The sequence below is a fragment of the Ornithorhynchus anatinus genome, chromosome 17 (assembly GCF_004115215.2).
Source record: "Ornithorhynchus anatinus isolate Pmale09 chromosome 17, mOrnAna1.pri.v4, whole genome shotgun sequence".
Lineage (NCBI taxonomy): Eukaryota > Metazoa > Chordata > Mammalia > Monotremata > Ornithorhynchidae > Ornithorhynchus > Ornithorhynchus anatinus.
The window spans coordinates 5,599,516-5,618,302 of record NC_041744.1 but is presented as its reverse complement, the minus strand read 5'-3'; the positions used below and the strand labels follow the sequence as shown (position 1 = coordinate 5,618,302).

The 18,787-nt window shown below is 44.7% G+C and overlaps 1 protein-coding gene across 2 annotated transcripts in view; it reads left to right on the top strand.

The window, feature by feature from the left end:
* Positions 1–97: 97 nt before the first annotated feature.
* The window catches only part of RPA1 (replication protein A1), a 32,219-nt gene continuing 13,529 nt past the window's right edge, over positions 98–18,787 (top strand). Inside the window, exons 1-8 of one of the 2 annotated variants that reach the window (XM_007669908.3) lie at positions 98–166; positions 3,879–3,929; positions 4,874–4,952; positions 6,798–6,906; positions 8,148–8,236; positions 14,358–14,450; positions 16,218–16,344; positions 17,398–17,500. In XM_007669908.3, coding sequence (XP_007668098.1) covers positions 134–166; positions 3,879–3,929; positions 4,874–4,952; positions 6,798–6,906; positions 8,148–8,236; positions 14,358–14,450; positions 16,218–16,344; positions 17,398–17,500 — 684 coding nt within the window. In that variant the 5' untranslated portion in view covers positions 98–133. Of the gene's footprint in view, positions 167–3,878; positions 3,930–4,873; positions 4,953–6,797; positions 6,907–8,147; positions 8,237–14,357; positions 14,451–16,211; positions 16,345–17,397; positions 17,501–18,787 lie in introns of both variants that reach the window. The other variant, XM_001507050.5, reaches the window with a different exon arrangement.

Here is an 18,787-nt window from a genome sequence, read left to right as displayed (position 1 = left end):
GGAGGGGCGGGCGGCGCGCGCGCGCGCGCGCGGGGCCGGGCTCGGGCGGAAGGGGAAGGAGGAGGGCGCGAGCGCGGGAGCAGGAGGAGGAGGAGGAGGGCGGCGCGAGGCGGCGCGAGGCGGCGCGGGAGCCATGAGCGGGCGTCTGAGCGAGGGGGCCATTGCGGTGAGGGCTGCGGCGGGAGGCCGGGACGGAAGCTCCTTAGAGGGGGCTCTCCCCAGCGTTTAGTGCAGTGCTCCGCGCTCCGTAGGCGCTCAGCAAATACCACGGCTTGATGGGGGAGGGGGGGCAACAAGTAACCTTTGGCCTAGTTGGGGCTCTCCCTTTTACGGTCTCCAGGAAGTCGTGCGTGCAGTCGTGGGTGCACAGCACTGTGCTAAGCACTGCACTACGGCCTGGCCCCGAGCCCCTCACCGGGGCTGGACGGGAGGCATTCAGTTTATGTGCAGAGCACTGTGCTAAGCAATGTGTTACGTCCTGGCCCTGAGCCCTTCACAGGGGCTTGACCTAAGTCGTTCAGTCGTATGTGCAGAGCACTGTGCTAAGCACTGTACTACGTCCTGGCCCCGAGCCCTTCACTGGGGCTTGATGGGAGGCATTCAGTTTATGTGCAGAGCACTGTGCTAAGCACTGTACTACGTCCTGGCCCCGAGCCCCTCATTGGGGCTTAACGGGAGGCATTCAGTTTATGTGCAGAGCATTGTGCTGAGCACTGTACTACGTCCTGGCCCCGAGCCCCTCATTGGGACTTGATGGGAGGCATTCAATTTATGTGCAGAGCCCTGTGCGAAGCACTGTACTACGTCCTGGCCCCGAGCCCCTCACTGGGGCTTGATCCTAAGTCGTTCATTCAAACGTATGTGCAGAGCACTGTGCTAAGCACTGTACCATGTCCTGGCCCCGAGCCCCTCACTGGGGCTTGACGTGAGTCATTCAATTTATATGCAGAGTATTGGGCTAAGCACTCTGCCACGCCCTGGCCCTGAGCCCCTCATTCATTCAATAGTATTTATTGAGCGCTTACTATGTGCAGAGCACTGTACTAAGCGCTTGGAATGGACAATTCAGCAACAGAGACCATCCCTGCCCAATGAGGGGCTTACATTGGGGCTTGACGTAAGTCATTCATTCAATCGTATGTGCAGAGCACTGTGCTAAGCACTGTCCTACATCCTGGCCCTGAGCCCCTCAATGGGGCTTGACATGAGTCATTCAACTTATGTGCTAAGCACTGTACTACGTCGTGGCCCTGAGCCCTTCAGTGGGGCTTGACCTAAGTCGTTTATTCAGGTGTACATGCAGAGCACTGTGCTAAGCACTGTACTGCGTCCTGGCCCTGAGCCCGTCATTGGGCAGGAATGGTCTCTATCTCTTGCTGAATTGTAATAATGATGGTGGGATTTGTTAAGCGGTTACTATGTAACAAGCACTGTTCTAAGCGCTGAGGGGGGTACAAGGTGAACAGGCTGTCCCACGTGGGGCTCACAGTTTTAATCCCCATTTTACAGACGAGGTCACTGAGACACGGAGAAGTGAAGTGACTTGCCCAAAGTCACACAGCTGGCAAGCGGCAGGGCCAGGATTAGAACCCACGACCTCTGACTCCCAAGGCCAGGCTCTTTTTACATTCCCAGCGCTTAGTCCAGTGCTCTGCACATAGTAAGCTCTCGATAAATACTATGGAATGAATAATTTGGTTAAATCTCCCTTTCTTTCCCCACTTGATTTCTCTGGGCCTTAGTTGTCTCATTTTTAAATGGGTATAAGACTGTGAGCCCTGTGAGGGACGGCGTCCAACCTGATTAGTTGGTATCTCTCCCAGCGCTTAGTACAGTGCCCAGCACATTGTAAGCACTTAACAGGTACCAAGGAAAAAAATGCTTTCCATGGTAACGTGCTCGCCTGATGTCTGGATCAATGTTTGTTTCCTTCCTGCGAGATGTTTTTTATTATTATTAGTGTCAAGCACTGTTCCCAAGTCAGGTTGGACACAGTCCCTCTTCCACATGAGGTTCACAGCCTAAGTAAAAGGAGTATTCATTCAGGCGTATTTATTGAGCGCTTACTGTGTGCAGAGCACTTTACTAAGCGCTGGGAAAGTACAATTTGGCAACAGATAGGAAACGATTCCTACCCAACAATGGGCTCACAGTCTAGAAGGGGGGAAGACTAGAAGGAGCAGGATTTAATCCCCATTTTACAGCTGAGGAAACTGAGGCACAGGGAAGTTAAGTGACTTGGCCAAGGTCACTGAGCAGGCAGTTGGCAGAGCATTAATAATAACTGCGGTTTGCTAAGCCCTTCCTGTGTGCCAAACAGTGCTGAGAGGCAGACAGAGGATAATCCGATAGGACACGGTTCCTGCCCCATGATGCGTTCAGTCTGAGGTTGTGGAGAACAGGGGTTTAATCCCCATTTTTTACAGCTGAGAAAACCGAGGCTCAGAGAAGTTAAGTGATTTGACCAAGGTCACACAGTAGGCAAGTGGCAGAGTAGAGACTAGAACCCAGGTCTCCTGATTCTCAGGCTTGTGCTCTTTTGTATAGGCCATCCTGCTTTTCAGAGTTGTATGTTCTGTCGGTCTTAAAACCTAAGGGGTTGACAGTATTACAATCAATCAGTGGTATTTTTTGAGCACTTTCTGTGTGCAGGGCACTCTACTAAGTGCCTGGGAGAGTACAATACATCAGATTCTGTAGTGGAAGATGCCAAATTGTGGGGGTGGAAAGTTTTCTGTGGTGAGCTGAGGGAGAGCAGATAGTATAAAACAGGAAGAATAATGACTGATGTGTATACAAAGTGTTCTTGGAGCCAGAAAAAAATGTTGTCGAGGCCTGAAGTTACTGCTACGAACTTCCTGACTACACCTCCCAGCAGTGAAATTGCACCAAATGACCAGCCTTTTTTTTTTTAAATGGCATTTGTTAAGCACATACTACCTGCCAGGCACTGTTCTAAGCGCTGGAGAAGGTACAAGCTAATCAGGGTGAGCACAGTCCACATCCCTCATGAGCCTCACTGTCTTAATCCCCATTATACAGATGAGGTAACTGAGGCCCAGAGAAGTGAAGTAATTTGTCCAAAATCACACAGCAGACAAGTGGCAGAGCCAGGACTAGAACCCACGGCCTTCTGACTCCCAGGCCCTTGCCCTAAACCACGCTGCTTCTTGTTCAGTCTTCCCAGTACTGTCCCATCCCAAACAACCACCTCATCCAACCTTGGTTTTCAACTGATGGAATTTTGACATAATTTTATACAAAAATATGTTGACAGTAGAATAAGAAATGGGGTTACAACTATTGTCAGTGACCTCTATCGTATTTGAAAGAAAAAAACCATACCTGTTACCAAACTGCTGGTAACGTTTAAGTCTTTCAGACGTTCTGAGGGATAAGACCTGTGAGCGGTGTCATCTTGGAAGACAAAAATTGCATCTGTAAGTGCGGGGATGTGGATCTTTATGCGTTAGAAGAGGAATCTGAGTCATGGGAAATGTCAAAGAGTGATGTTTAGCAAGAGATGGTACATGTGAGCAGGTTCAAACGGTAAGCTCATTGTGGGCAGGGAACGTGCCTGCCAACTATGTTGTGTTATTCTCTCCCATGCGCTTAGTACAGTGCGCTGCACACAGTAAGCGCTCAATGCATGCAACTGATATACTTGCCCACAGTGACGGCGAAGCTCGGGCATAAGTTTCTGCAGGAGAAATGACTAAATAGGTGAATACCCATTTCTGGAATGATATGCGTTCCAGAGTCTGAGTTTACACAAGCCAACGATTGTCTTAGTTCTGTGTGTGCAGAAATGTTGGGGCAGTCTTTGGTGACGATTAGATCCTTCTAGCAACTCTGAAGAATGTTTTCTGTCTTTTCAGGCCATCATGCAACAGGGAGATTCTCCTGAAAAACCTATTCTCCAAGTCATTGTGAGTATCCCCAGATGCAGTGCATCTTTAACTAACTTTTCCGTGCGGTTCACGGTATTTTGGTGATGTAGTCTCTTGTTGCGACTAGAGAGCGACGGACAAGCCTCAGCCCTGAAACTTCAGGACCAAGAACTGGCATGAAATAATTGATTATTTTGATGGTGGTTTTGTCCTAGATCACGTGCCCTCTCTGATCCCTGCCCGTCACTTTACCGCTGGGGCATAGGATATGTCAAGCGAGTAGGCGGACATAAGTGCTGAACTTTTCAAAGTGCCCATAGAGGTTTATTTTTAACATGCCTGGAGTGACAGCAGCCTAGTGCCCCGCAGTCTGGTTCACTTCCCAAATTCTCCGGCCATTTTGGGGAATCCCTGCCTGTCCACCTCATGGAATACCCTGTGGTCAGAAATCTTCACCACTGATGTCACAACCCCAGCAGGCAGAGGCAGGATTGAACCCAGGTGTCCTGATTTTCAGAGCTGTGTTCTTTCCACTGGATCAATGGCAGGACTCCAGTAGTGTGTTAATAAAGAGCAAACGTGGACACATTCACTTGTGGTTTTTTTGTGTTTTTTTAAAATACCAGCTCAACAAATTTTGGCTACTGAGTCCTAGAGATCGAATTTGTCTTTCCCTCTTTTTTTTTTTTTAACATTTAACAATGATTCCTTGAGCTGAAGTACTTGGGATCAGTGGAGTAGGGTAGGAACTGAGAGGAACAGCGAATCCAAATGGGGCCACTGTTTCCCCTTCTCCTGCCAGGAGGATGGTAGCTGAAATGGATGAAATCAAACTCTGTTCAGAGGGAAAAGGAGCAAGTATTTTATTCCCACTCTCCTGTCACTGATATATGGGTGTTCCAGGAGAGTGGGCCAAGTGATAATTTCGGTTTTTTTTTCTTTTCTTTCCATACCTGGCTAATGATTCAACTTTTCCGTCATAGAACATCCGGGCCATATCTACGGGGAATGGCCCCAACCGTTACCGACTCCTCATGAGTGATGGATTGAACACTCTCTCCTGTGAGTATAGTGTACAGTGTGGAATTTTTTTTTTGAATGCTTAAATGGCAGAAGTGCCCCTAATTCCTTGCAATCCGGTATTTCAGGGCATCCAAGAACTATACTTGAGCTTGGCAGGGCAGTTCATTCAGGCAGAATCGCAGCTGGCAGAGCATTCTAACAGTAGAACAGTCCAAGTGGAAAGCTGCCACTTGGCTTAATTAATTGTCTCTAACTGGCTCTATATGTTTGCCGTGTGATTAATTTCCCCGAGGACGATATTGACTTTTAGTGAATGCGATAGGGTAGCTGTCCCGTACCTGCTTTTTTTTTTTTGTTTTGATTTGTTTCTATGTTGGGAACTTGAAAGGAAAGAATACATCTGGGGATTTTGTGACTGGAATTAACAAGCACGTGCTGAACATTGTGAGACCTCTTTACTGACTTTTTTTGTTTGTTCGTTTAACTCGCCTGCTACAAAACCCGAGTGTTCTCATGTTAAAGAGATATATAAAAGTTCCAACAAATTGTTGGTAAGGTACAAAGTAGCAAATGTACTAGTACAAAGTAGCAGATGTACTATATTGTTTGGTTTCTGTTAACATGTCTAGATTACTAAGGCCTGTTTCCCGGAGGGTTTTTTCCAGGAGAGTATGGTATAGGCACAGCTTTTTAGGGAGCAAGTCAAATGCCCAGTGTCAAACCAAATAGCAAGTGGTTCGGAAACCACTTAGAAACCATCCCATCTTTGAACATGGAATGCTGGTTTCAGCTCATCGATGATGATAAGCAGAGCGAGCGTCTTAGACTTTTCCGCTCCTCCAACCCTGTGGTTCCCTCCTCGGGAGTCCTCAAAGTTCAGTCGCCCTGGAATGGGGAGAGTTGGCCCCAGGAATCTTGAGCATCAACCATTGTGTGGGCTGAAGGGGCAGTCTGGTAACCCCAAAGAAGCACATTCTGAATTTGTGGCTTAGCCGTGAGCCCAGCCTAGCATTTTTTGGTATATTGAACTCTACGGCAATGGAAAAGAGCTAATTTCCCATGCCCCTCTCGTTCAGTTTGCAGGTGAAGCTGGTGACACCTGTGACATTAAATGCTATCCGGGAGCCATTCATTTTCTTCCTTTCCCAAGGCTCTTCGGTTTGCCTTGTGTAGGCTTGTCCTCTGATTTAAAGCTTATGACATATCACTTACATTTTAGAATCCTCCATCTGAAGTGCTCTGGCTCATTATTAAGTTGTGTGGTGTCTGTTCACTTCGACCCGTGACCTTTGGACGTTGGATATTTGCCCCAACCCCACAGCACTTAAGTACATATCTTTAAATTAGATATTATAAATTACTTATTCAAATTAATGTCTATCTCCCCCTCTAAGCTGTAAGCTTGTGTGAGAAGAGGGTGTGTCTACTCATTCTGTTGTAGTGTAGTCTCCCAAGTGCTTAGTACAGTGCTCTGCACATAGTAAGTACCCAATAAACACAATTAATTCGTGTGCTGTATGCATCAAGCATCACTAACTCAGTCAACTAATAGTATTTAGTGTCTCCTGGGTACAGAACACTACTAAGCACTTGGAAGAGTACAGTAGAATTAGTAGACATGGCCCCTGTCCTCAAGGAGCCTTCAGTCTGATGGGAGAGTCAGAAACTAAAATTACAGAGAGGAGGAGGTAATAGAGAATAAAGATAAGTAAGGGGCAGGGAATACCCAGCTACTTAGGAAGCATGGAAATGTCTACGTGGGCATTGTAGAGGCTCTAGGGCGGGTGATGTGAAGTCAGTTTAGCCTTCAGAGTCTTTTGAATGGAACAGAGTGGCCAAAGCCGGCATCTCACGGGAGTCTAATCTCATTCTTGTGGCTCGCAGCTTTCATGTTGGCAACCCAGTTGAACTCTCTGGTTGAAGAAGAACGCCTGTCCACAAACTGCATCTGCCAGATTAACCGGTTCATCGTGAACTCCCTGAAAGAAGGAAGGTACGACTTGGACCTCTGCCGTCAAATGTGGCCGTTCTCGGGGGTCTGGGTTTAGTCGCCAGTTGTAAGAAAGAATTCACAGGCCTGATCTTTGGTCTTTATCGGGTGGTGACTCTTGTGAGGTCCAGGGCTTGGATGTCGTGCCTATCAGAACACACCAGGGAAGGAATCCCCAAAGTCTTGGATGGGTTTCTGAATCTGCTGGTTGGGAGGAAAGACTTGCGTTGCTGCTTTGAGCTCTCCCCTGTAGTCTTCTCTTAGGCAGTAATTTCTCCGTAAAGGTTTGTCTGCACTCAGTGGTAACTCAGTTGTATCATGTGGTATGCTGACTTTACCCATATGGGAGAAGACCATTAGACTCTCCCCCGATTAGACTGTAAGCCCGTCAAATGGCAGGGACTGTCTCTGTTGCTGACTTGTTCATTCCAAGCACTTAGTGCTCTACACATAGTAAGCGCTCAATAAATACTATTGAATGAATGAATGACCAGGATGGTTATTTTCAGATTATTAGTAGATAAACCGTGACGTAGCTTGATAAAAGAAAATCAAGTCTGAAAATCAATCTGATGCACAGTAACGGTAGTGCTGATACAGAGATGGTGTTTTGAGGAGTTTCGCTTCCTTTGTAACATTTCAGAAGCGAAAGACAGAAGTCCCTAAATCTCCCTGACACACACACGCACCAAAAAAAATCCCTTTGGCTAGACTGTAAGCTCAATGTGGGTAGAGAATGTGTCTGTTGTATTCTCCCGAGTGCTTAGTACAATGCTCTGTGCACGATAAGCGCTCGATAAATACAATTGACTGACTGAGGCTGATCATATGATGGCAAAGTATCTTCTGGGCCAAGTCTACATCCCCAAACTCCTCTCTTCTCACTTGCTTCCCTTGGAAGTCTGTTTTGAATGTGGAGCCTGTTCAAATAAAAATGAAAAAAAACCCCATCGGTCAGTGACAGAGGTCAGGAGGAATAAATGATAGCTTAGAAGAAAGGCCACCTATGTAATCATGGGTCATGAAACAGTAAAGCCGGATCCTAAGCATTAGGGAGAGTATTCAGGTTGAGAGCTAAAAGGTCCTTGGCAAGAGTTAGGGCTATTGAATGGAAAAAGAGTTAAGTGAAGCAGCAGTGACCGGAAGGTCGATAGGATTCCATCGTTTAAGGCAGCCTGGGAGTCACTAGCTCTTCGATGTGATGCTCAAACATGACACACCATTACTGGTCTGTTCGTTTGCAGGAAAGTGATTATATTGATGGATTTGGAAGTTCTGAAACTTGCCGAAGAAGTTGGAGGGAAGATTGGCAACCCGGTGCCGTACAATGAAGGTAGGGCACTGACACTTGGTTTAGGTGACGCCAGCAGCGGGAGCTGAGCACTTCTGGGTGTAGATCTGGAGCTTTGTCATCTTCCCTCTGTCCTCGCTCTCGATTTGGTGAGAGCTAAAGAATGGCTCCTGGCTCAGGTCCGGAGTTGTTCGATCAATGCTGTTCGTTGTTTTTTTTTTCGAAGAAATGGCATTCAGTACCTGTTAAAACAAGAGGAGGAAAGAAATCCCACTTGTTGCTGTTGGGCAGAATTAATCATTTTTCTTTGCCAGAATTAGCATTATTATCAAAGGACAGAAAGTGGAGGTTATAAATTTGCCCTGAATAAAAAGAACCACCATTCTTTTTGAAAGCTATGAAAGGTTAGCTGCCACAATTTTTGAATGAATGAAATCAGCCGCACAGCGACTAATCCTAATCAATTAGAAATACCATTGTTTGAAAAGTCGATGACTAACGTGTTTTACATAAATGATTTTTCTTGACTCAACACGGCAGCTTAATGCCTGTGAGCTATAGTCGGTTATCAATCGGAATTGTGTCTCACTGTTGCTTAGAGGCAGCTGACATTTGAAGTATTTACGAGGAATGCAGGTTTTCCTCAACAGACTTATTCTAATTGGTTATGCATTTGGTAAATTTTTGCATCCAGCCCTCAAACACCGAACATAAACGCTTTGGTAGTAGAACCGCTTTTCAGTCCTGCTAAAAATTTGACACATTTTGACCGACTGTCTAGTGGTTCTTGTGTGTTTTTTCTCTTTTTGTTTGAACTTCGGGCATATGTTGGTGCTGCCTGTTCTTGCCACAGGTGAGTAGAAGGAGAAGGTGCTATTTTAGGATAGGGACCAGAGCAATAGGGTGGCTTTTGTAGTTCAGTGGGCTTTTGGTTTCATTCCTTGCCTCAGAATGGTCAGTGAGGTTTGAAGGTCATTTCCACCTGAGGCATTTATTCCCAACCAGTGTTTTTTCTAAAACTAGCGTACTGGCAAAGGTTTCCCTTCACCCTCACCCCCATCCCCGTCCTTGGCTCCTTGTTTCTTCCCCTCCTTTCTGGGGGCCTCGCCCTCTCCCCCGGACTTTTGCTGTAAAACCAATGGGTCGGCCAAAGTAGGTGAAAAAGAAAAACTCTGGAAAAGACAATCTATAGGATTTGAAATTTTGACCTGAAAATTACCTCCGGTGCATATAAAATGCAAATTTGGTACAAATACTTGTTTGCCAGCTCACACTTAATTATTCGTGCACCTGATTGTGGTCTTCAAGAAGCTCCAGATGGCCAGGTTTCCACAAATGTTGACTTAATTCACTAGTCAAACAATACCACTGCTGGAGGCTCTCTGCTCTGGCATATCTATTTGAGGTTAATGTCTTTCTCTCCATTCTTGCCTGCCTCCTGCCACTGTTTCTTAATTACACTTGGTATTACCAGCTGTAAGGGGTGTGTGATGAGCCCTCTAATGAAACTTTCTGCTCTAGGGTATGTTTCCCGCAAAGGTAACCCCAGTAGTTCCCATAGAGACCCTTAGGAGCAGAAGATATTAAGTCAGAGACCAGGGCAGAGGTACAAGTTTATCTTTTGGATAGATTTCATAAACTGTGCCTTTTCAAGCTTCTCAGTGTGGTGAGGGTGGGATGGGCGGGGAAGAAAGAGTTGCTGATATGAAGAGTGTCTTAATGTCCCCACTTACCAGGACACATACTTCCTTGTACCATGAACACCTCTGCACACAGTAAGTCCTCAATAAATACCACTGATTGATTGATTGACACTTTTCCCAGCAGGATTGTAGCACGTGCTGAAAAACAGACAAACCCAAAACTCAGGATAGGGCTCCAGGAAGCCAGAATTGTGCTCAGGTAACCAAGCACAACAACTTCCTACCAACCTCCCCCCTAGATAGCCCCTGAAGTTGGAAACTTTAAGAGGAGTTGAGTTCATGCAAGAAGAGGAACCAGTATTTAGGAAGGGAGCGAGCAGAGGCTTGGCAAACTGGTGTGTACATAGAGAGAGAAAGAGTAATAAATTCTACTTAGACTCTGAGTCCCATGTGGAATAGGGACTGTGTCTGACCTGATTAAATTGTATCTACCACAGCCCTTAGAACAGTGCTGGACACATAAGAAGTGCTTAATAAAATTATTATTGTGAAGGTGAAGAAAGTGAGCGAGGGGGGGGGCGAGGAAATTTATGGATAAAAAAACATAAAGGGCATTCTTGAAATCGAGTTGCCCCCAAGCTACAAGCGGAGAAGCGCTGAAATGTGCATTGGAGTGTCTTAAAGCTATCCCATTATACTGTCAGTTTTCCACTTTAAAAAAAGTATTTTTTATTGAGTTTTCCAAATGTCAGTAATAAAGCTTTAGTGCAGAAGGGTAGAGATTCATGTTTCATGTACTGTAGATACTGGGTGATGACTGGGTTTTGGTGCTCAGGTTTAACATTGGGTTTTTTGCATACCTACCTGTAATCAAACTAGATACATCCTTGCAGATCAAGCATTAAAATTCTCTGCTCTCACTTAGCCTTATTTAGCTTTCTCGAAGAAAATAAAGTTCATTGTTGAGAAACGTTGCCAAAACACCGGGGGAAATAGATCCAAGTTTTTCTGTTGAATTCTGTCAGTTGTCGGTTATCAGGAAGTTTTGTAATTATTGAGACCGACTCTTTCTATGGAAAGAAAGCCTGAGTTGTCTAATAGGAATTCTTCTCTTGTGGTAGAATCTGATTTCCTCCCTAGTCTTGCCAATAAGTTTAAAAAAAAAAAAAAAGGCCAAAGCAGTCAGTCCACAGAGTTTTAACTAGCCAACAGATGCTTCTGAGTTCCCCCACCAAATAACTTATTAATGTAATTACAGAGATGAATTTTCTGGCAGCCATTATTTAGTTTGTCCTGGGAGAAGGGCTGGGTTCCTGAATCCTGGCATTTCTGCTCAGTCCTGCTGCTGAACCCCTCCTTTCTCAGCAGCAAGGAGGTGAGGGCGGTTGGAAGAGTGGAGGACTGTATTTTCAGAGCAGAGTACCACTTGCAGAACCCGCTAGTTTTCGTTTAAAGTGAGGGGAGTCCAACCGCCTTAGAAGTCTCAGGGCTCTGCCCACAGGTAGCAGGGCTGAATCCGGTAAGTGTATGCTTGAAGAGGGGTAGTTTCAAATCCTTATTTGTCAGGAACCTGACTCCATTTGAGATCAACTTCCCTTCCCCCTGGTTTAGGCACTGTGAGCTGGTACTGATTTTTTGACTAGGTGCCTCAGAATCAGGTAAATTTTCATAAGTTGCAGATGGGTAGTTTCTCCCAAACCGCCAGATGCTGTTAGTTGTTTCACTTTTATGTTTCTTTTTCATTTTGGACTACCGAAAGTGATAATTAATATGATCAGGTAATGTACCCTACAAAAATATTTGGGTTTCTCTGTGATTTATTTATATGAATGTCATTTCCCCTTTTAGACTTTAAGCTTCTTGTGGGCAGGGAGCATGTTGGTCAACTCTGTTGGGTAGTACTCTCCCAGGCTCTTGGTACAGTGCTCAGCACACAGTAAGTGCTCAATAAAGGCCATTGATTAATTGATTGATGAATATGTATCCAAGCAATTAGTACAGTGCTCTGCACAGATAGTAAGCGCTCAATAAATACGATTAATAATGTATGAATCTTTGTAAACTTCATCTGGAAAGCGCCTCTTTTTGGATAAGTGGATTTTTATCGTCTTCTGAGGAAATTCACTGAGAAATTATCAAAAGGTTTCACAGAATACCCAATCAAAGTAAAGCCATTTCGCCATATGGATACATAAAATAATGCTATGGGAGTGTACAAAAGAAATACAGAATTGTCTTTTTCAGTAATGATCTTGTTTGCTACAGGGTAAATGAACTTCTAGATCAGGGAGTTAGATTTTAATGTGTGTCAAACTGAGGGAAGAAGTGTTGGTGCAGAGAGGAAGAGTGTTGGGCTAAGACAAACTCAGAGTCAATCCTGCTTGCCCCGCTCAATGCTGGGCCGTGGCTCTCCAAGTGAAGATTTGGCTAGTTAGAAAGAGCAGCACAAAACCCGTGATGAAGCTGTGGCCAGTAACCGGGATACACTGGCAAGACGGGACTCGTCGTGGGCAGGGAATGTGCCTGTTTGTTGTTGTATTGTACCCTCCCAAGCGCGTATTGGCTTGCAGACAGTGCTTACTGTTGAATGAAGGATTGCAATGCAAAATTCAGATTTAGAGTCCATGATAATTTGTAGTATTTATTTTTTTGTCCCCATATAAATCCTGGGTGTGACTCTCCTTTGGAATGCAGAGCAGAGCCCAAGCACAATAATCAAAGGACTATTGGGGAAGTAATACGGCCTAAAGGGGGGAAAAAATTATGGTATTTGTTAAACACTATGTGTCAGGCACTGTAGTAAGCACTGGGGTGGATACAAGCAAATCATGTTGGACACAGTCCCTGACCTATGCAGGGCTTACGGTCTGAATCCCCATTTTACAGTTGAGGTAACTGAGGAACAGAGGAGTGTCTTACCCAAGTCGACATAGCAGACAAGTGGCGGAGCCAGGAGAACCCATGACCTTCTGACTCCCTGGCCCATGCTGTATTCACTACACCACGCTGGGAGTCAGAGGACCTGCGCTCTAATCCCGGCTCTGTCCCTTGTCTGCTGTGTGACCTTGGGCAAGTCATTTAACTTGTCTACATGTCAGTCACCCCATCTGGAAAATAGGGATTAAACCCTCTCCCCTCCAGTTTCGATTGAGCCTCATGTGGGACAGGGACTCTGTCCAACCTGATAAACTTGTATGTATCCCAGTATTTGGACACATAGTAAGCTCTTAACAGATACCATAAAAAGGGACAAGAGTAGGTTCCAAACAGAATTAGTTGGAAAGATTAGGACTCCTCATTGTGGAAGGGCAAAGGCCCGAGAGAGACTCGATTCTGGTTGACAGAATCATGGCGGGACATGAAGGGTAGAATTGTCCCCAAATACAGGATTTCTCAGTCCCCGGTGAAGTAAGTGGTAAACACATGGACTTCTTTCTGGGTGGAGAAAATACCACCAGGTTCAAGAGAGTTTGGCATAATTCACTAACAAAGTCCATTAGAATGCTGGAGAAGAGTTTAGTTACCTTCATGCCTGATTAAAAAATAGAAAATTTAGGGCTAATAAGAAGTACCTTGTGGAAACACAGTGATATACAGATGGAGGACAACCCTCAAATCATTTCTTCCAAGTTGCCAGTGTTGAGGAGAGAATGGTGCGGTGCACGTATCCTTGGACTGGCTCTGGAAGACGTTCTTTGTTAGTTATTTAAGCTGCCTTCTCTGATTTTCAACCTTCTCTCAATTCATAAGGGGTATGTGGGTGGTAGTGACGGGGGAGAGTACACACCACCTTCCTACTCTTTCCAAGGTGTTTCTTTTTTCCTGTTTGAGAGCCATGTTCATTTAACCCCCTGTATCTTTGAATGTTGCCGTCTCCTTGACATACCTTCTTCTGAACTGCGTTCTCTTCTCCCCCTGCCGGGGCGTTCACTAGCTCTTCCTGGTTATCTAGGACGCTTTCAACTCCTTTTTCCTTCGCCTGTCTGTTGCAAAATGAGTTTGGTGTACTGGCGGTGGGAGTGAAGGTAGAGTGGGAAGCCTTATTGAATGTGGCATTTCTCTTTGAAGTTAGAGCACTTGAGAGACAACTGAGCTGCTTTTAGGTTTCTCCCTTACCACCCAGTTTATTCTTCTGCTAGTTCCTGCAGTGAACACACAATTCTGTTGATGACATCGATCTGTTGCTATGGAAATAGAAGTAATGTCACAGATTCAACCCAGTGACTTTACTGCAGGTTTGAGCAAGACAAGCCAGCAGAAGAGAAGCATATTAACTGAGTAAGCAGGTGAAAGGTAAATGGAGCCAGCCCTTCCTTTGTATAATGAAAACATAAAACGTACTCATCAAATTCACTCCATGTGTTTGAGTATCCCAGCATGTATTTTTGTCCTGGAGCGGTCTTTCACGAAATCAGAATTTCACAGCTCATCAGAGGATCTCCTTAGTCAAGATCACTTGAATTACTTTAAACTCAAACTCTTTGCACTAAAGTACACTTTTTCCTCCTCTGGTCCTCCAGGGGCCGGGCAACAGCAAACAACTCCAGCTCCGGGCCCCACTGCCATTCCACCAGCCAGCAAGCCTCAGCAGCAGAATGGAAGCTCAGGATTGGGTAAGATCTGCTGCATAAGGAGATATGTGGTTAGCAATGGATGTTGAATTTTGTTTTTTGAGTTCATGTTTCAGGGATTGAACCTGAACCTGAGAATGTCTGTGATCCCAGAGGTTGAAAAGTCACCCCCAGATCCTTCTTGTAAAATGTCCCGGGGAGATAAAAAAGGAAAATGGAAAGAAATGGCTAAAGATAAAGATCTAAAGAATTGTAGCTGTGCATCATCTTGGTTTATTATCTTCCTCTGTGTTCAACAGTTTACATAGAAGTTTCTCACAAATCCTGAAGTTTCACACCATCCTGCTGCCTGGGAGCGTACTTGCCTTTTCAATTCTCATTTTTTAGCTAGTTCTAGACCCTCTGCTTAGTAAAACTGCATGAAATTATCTGACTCTCTCTGGCTGGCTTTTTCATTATGGGCTCTCATGGAATTTTGTTTGAACTATATCCTCCATATTTGTCACAGATCCCACTTGTTTTCAGTTTTCTAGATGAGAATTATTTATATCTCCTAACTTTCGGCATAGCAGCTGTAGAGGCTTTAATGACTGTATTTTGAGTGCTTTTTGGCTCTCGCTCTTGGGGAGATTGGAGGAGCCCCTTAGTCTAAGTATGTAAAGTTGGTGACCTTCACAATCTATTTTGGATTTATTTTTAGGTTTTGAAATTTTCTGCTGTCTCAGTTTCACCAGATGTTACTGTCTTCCTGAATTAAAGCCGTCTAGTTTTCAAGGCCAAGATGATGAAAATCAAACACACTGAGAATGTAGATTTAGTGGGCTCCCTGCCGTGGGTGTCAAGCATTTCTGGGCCTCCCTTCTGTTGACATTTTTTTTCACCAAACCCTTTGGGGAGAAGGAGGAATATTTTGATACTGAAGTTGTGCAACCATGGAACAGAGTAGGTCAGCTCCAAGGAAGGATACTTTGCTGATGTACAGCGTTAATCCACCCAGTCCAGTAAGTTTAGGTTTGTGTGAGAGAAAGAAAAGCGATTTAGCTGCTAAGAAACCTTACAGCTTTCCTTCAGGCTGCGGTAAACTAGCCCAGCGGCAACCCCACCAGTGCCCCACCGTGTTATTTTTTTAAGTCTTGGACAAATGAGGATCACCCTAGAAAGATCCTATCTCATTCTTCATTCACTTGCCGGGCCATAGGGCAGTGGGACTTTTCTGGTGGTATGTGGTGAGAATAATCAATCGGTCATATTGAATGCTTACTGGAAGCAGAGCACTCTACTGAGCCCTTGGAAAAGTATAATGTAACAGAATTAACAGATATGTTCCCTGCCCTCAATGAGCTTAGAGTTTAGAGAGAGCTGACAGTTTAGAGGGGGAGAATACTGCAAAATAATGCAGATATTGGTCGTTTGTGTCTTAGAGTGGAAATCCCTACACAGAGGCCCTAGAATAACTTTTTAAAGCAGGATGCTGCTTAATAATTAGGGATTAGCTATAGGTCTCCTTTATTAGCCCATTTGCAAGCATGATATTGCCCTTGACCCTGCCTCCCTTCGCCTCCCCCTCCCACCCCCCGCCAACCAAGCAAATTTCTGCTTCCAGAGAGTCAAGTGTGATAAACTCAGCATTGGCACTCGATATGAGTGATGGTGATCTTAAATGCATAGAAGAGGCACATGAGACCAAATCTTTCTATTGTACTATTTCAGATGGCTTGAGTTCTTTTGTCATTTTTGGGGTTTGTTTGTTTTTTTTTGTCTGTGTGTGTGGTTCATTGGTATTTTCCATCTCATTTTGAAAAGGTTCAGCGGGAACAAAGAGCTATGGGCCTGCAAAGTCATTCGCTAAAACTGGAAGCAGTAATTTATTGAATACGCCCGGTGGATCTCATTCCAAAGTGGTCCCCATAGCCAGTCTAACCCCATACCAGTCCAAGTAAGTTATACTCTCTCTGCCAGGCACATTTAAAATGCTCTCTTTGATCAGCCTGAAAAGCTGTTGTCACTTATAGTAATTAGGGTATTTGTGAAGTGCTTACTATGTGTCAGCACTGTACTCAGCCCTGGGGTAGATTGCAAATTAATCAGGTCAGACCCAGTCCTTGCCCCACGTGGGGCTCGCAGTCTAAGTAGAAAGGATGCTAGGTACTGAATCCCCATTTTAAAGATGGAGAAACTGAGGCACCCCATCTGTATCCTTGAACTATGAGTTTGACCGATAAAAGCATTTTTTGGTATTTTAGTATTGGGATAAATCCCTTATCTTTTGAGCAATCCATGCCCCGAAAAATATGGCAGAAAGGAAGGGATGTATAAGCTCTTCAGGGAGGTAGATGGAGACTACGTGTCTCACTGCTCTTAACTTTCCATTTTGAATCTTCTTGCCTGAAAGAAAATCATCCAAAGGCCAGATGGGAGATACTAAATAATACAGCGTTTCTGTGTGGAAGCTTTCCCACATCTCCAAGGACCTTCACCAGTATTATTGTATTTATCCTCACAACATTTCTGTAAAGTAGAGGAGGGAAGATATTTTACCTTTGGGGAAAGTGAGGCACAGAGACATTAAGTTACGTGCCTAAGGATACACAGCGATTGATGGAGTCAAGGCTAGGAGGGAAGTCTCCTAACAGAAATGTGAAATTGGTTAAATAATCAATTTGTATCATTAGAGCAATTCCTTAAATGTAATCTCTGCTGTGGCTGGGTTTTCATTAAGGATACATTGCTGTCTTGGGAGTGTTTTTTAGAGAATTAAAATTGTAGGTAACAGGAGAGTTACGTGATGTTTTATCACTCTAAATGCTCACTCCTTTTTTCTTTAAAACGCCAATTCTTCATAGCACTTTGAAGTCGTAACGGGATTGGTTAAGATGCAGATCCATCGTCCTTAGCCGAAAGCCTAGAGCCTTAGATGAGGGTAGTGAGATGAAAGAGGAGCTTCTGAATTGGACTGTCCCCGCTCTAATATTTACTGCTTGGTTTCCAGGTGGACCATTTGTGCTCGAGTTACTAATAAAAGTCAGATCCGCACCTGGAGCAACTCCCGAGGGGAAGGCAAGCTATTCTCGATAGAGTTGGTTGATGAAAGTGTAAGTAGCCTCTCTCACGTGGGGAAACTGGATTAGGTGACCCCTTGAGAAACAGAAATTCCATCTCTGTGCAGATGTGCTTAGTGGAAAAACAAGAGCAAGCAAAAGGAAACAAGACTGTCAGAATGATTTTGATTCAGAAGGCGGCTTAATGCTGTTGGGAGCGAGGGTCGGTAAACAGGGTTTTGAAACTTGTCAGAAAAAATGAGAGCATGCAGAGTAGTCAGAATTAGACCTGGCGGGTGTGAATGGGTTCTTGGGCATATAGAGCCCCGATGCACTGCTCGACCTGCTGGGGAAACTGGGGTGCCGCCTTGCACCTGGCTCCTCTTAAGGGGAATGTGGAGTTTGTGGTCTCAACAGGAGGATTCCCTGGTCTTTGCCAGTTCATATTGGTAATAAAAGGGCTTTGAGAGAGATGGGTTCTGAAAGTGCTATCTTTAAAACACCTCTTCTCATAAACCAGGGAACTAAATGCACATTGTTGATGTAAGGGGAAATTCCATCTTGGGTGGAGGCGACCCAGCAGGATTCTGGCTGGGGAATCTGTTCGTTTTCTTATCGGATTTGCTCTTAATAGTCCCTTGACTTTATATCGTATTCTTTTGAGGAACTGAAAGCACTTGAACGTATCTTCAGTCGTATATTTTTGCCACACCCCTTTAAGGGAGGAAGGGGGCCAGAGTGATTCTACCCTTTTTCCGACGGAGGGGAATGATGATTTGTCCAAAGAGATCCGGAGACTAAATGAGGATTAGGAACTAGGTTTCCTAAATTATGGGTGGTGATAGAATTTCTCTTTTCACCCCTACTTGCAGTCAAAATGCCACCGACTGATTAAAGCAAAATAAGGAACTAAGTCATAAGCAGCCTAGACAACCGGATTTTCAATCTGGCATTAATTGCCCCTTGTTCAAGTTTGACTTGTCACAATACATTTGGTGGTGTCTCTTGGGTATGAGGTCATCCTCTAATTTACCAAGGCAAAAGCTCTATTAAAAGTGAAGCTATTGCATAATCTGTAACTCACTACCCAATCAATCATGTGGGACTCGGGTATACCTCCTCAGAACCACTTCTTTTTATAGTCTGTTGGAATATTCAACTCATAATCACGAATCGTCCTTCAGACTTTCTAACCTGCCACTCAGAGATGGTTGATTTTTCGTAGGAGGTGGAAGCTCAACTAAGTAAACAGCTGTAAGTTTACATAGAGGCGTTCTTGATAGAACCCTGCTTATTGGAGCGCAATTAGTTAAAAAAACACTCGAAGAATAGGAGATCACG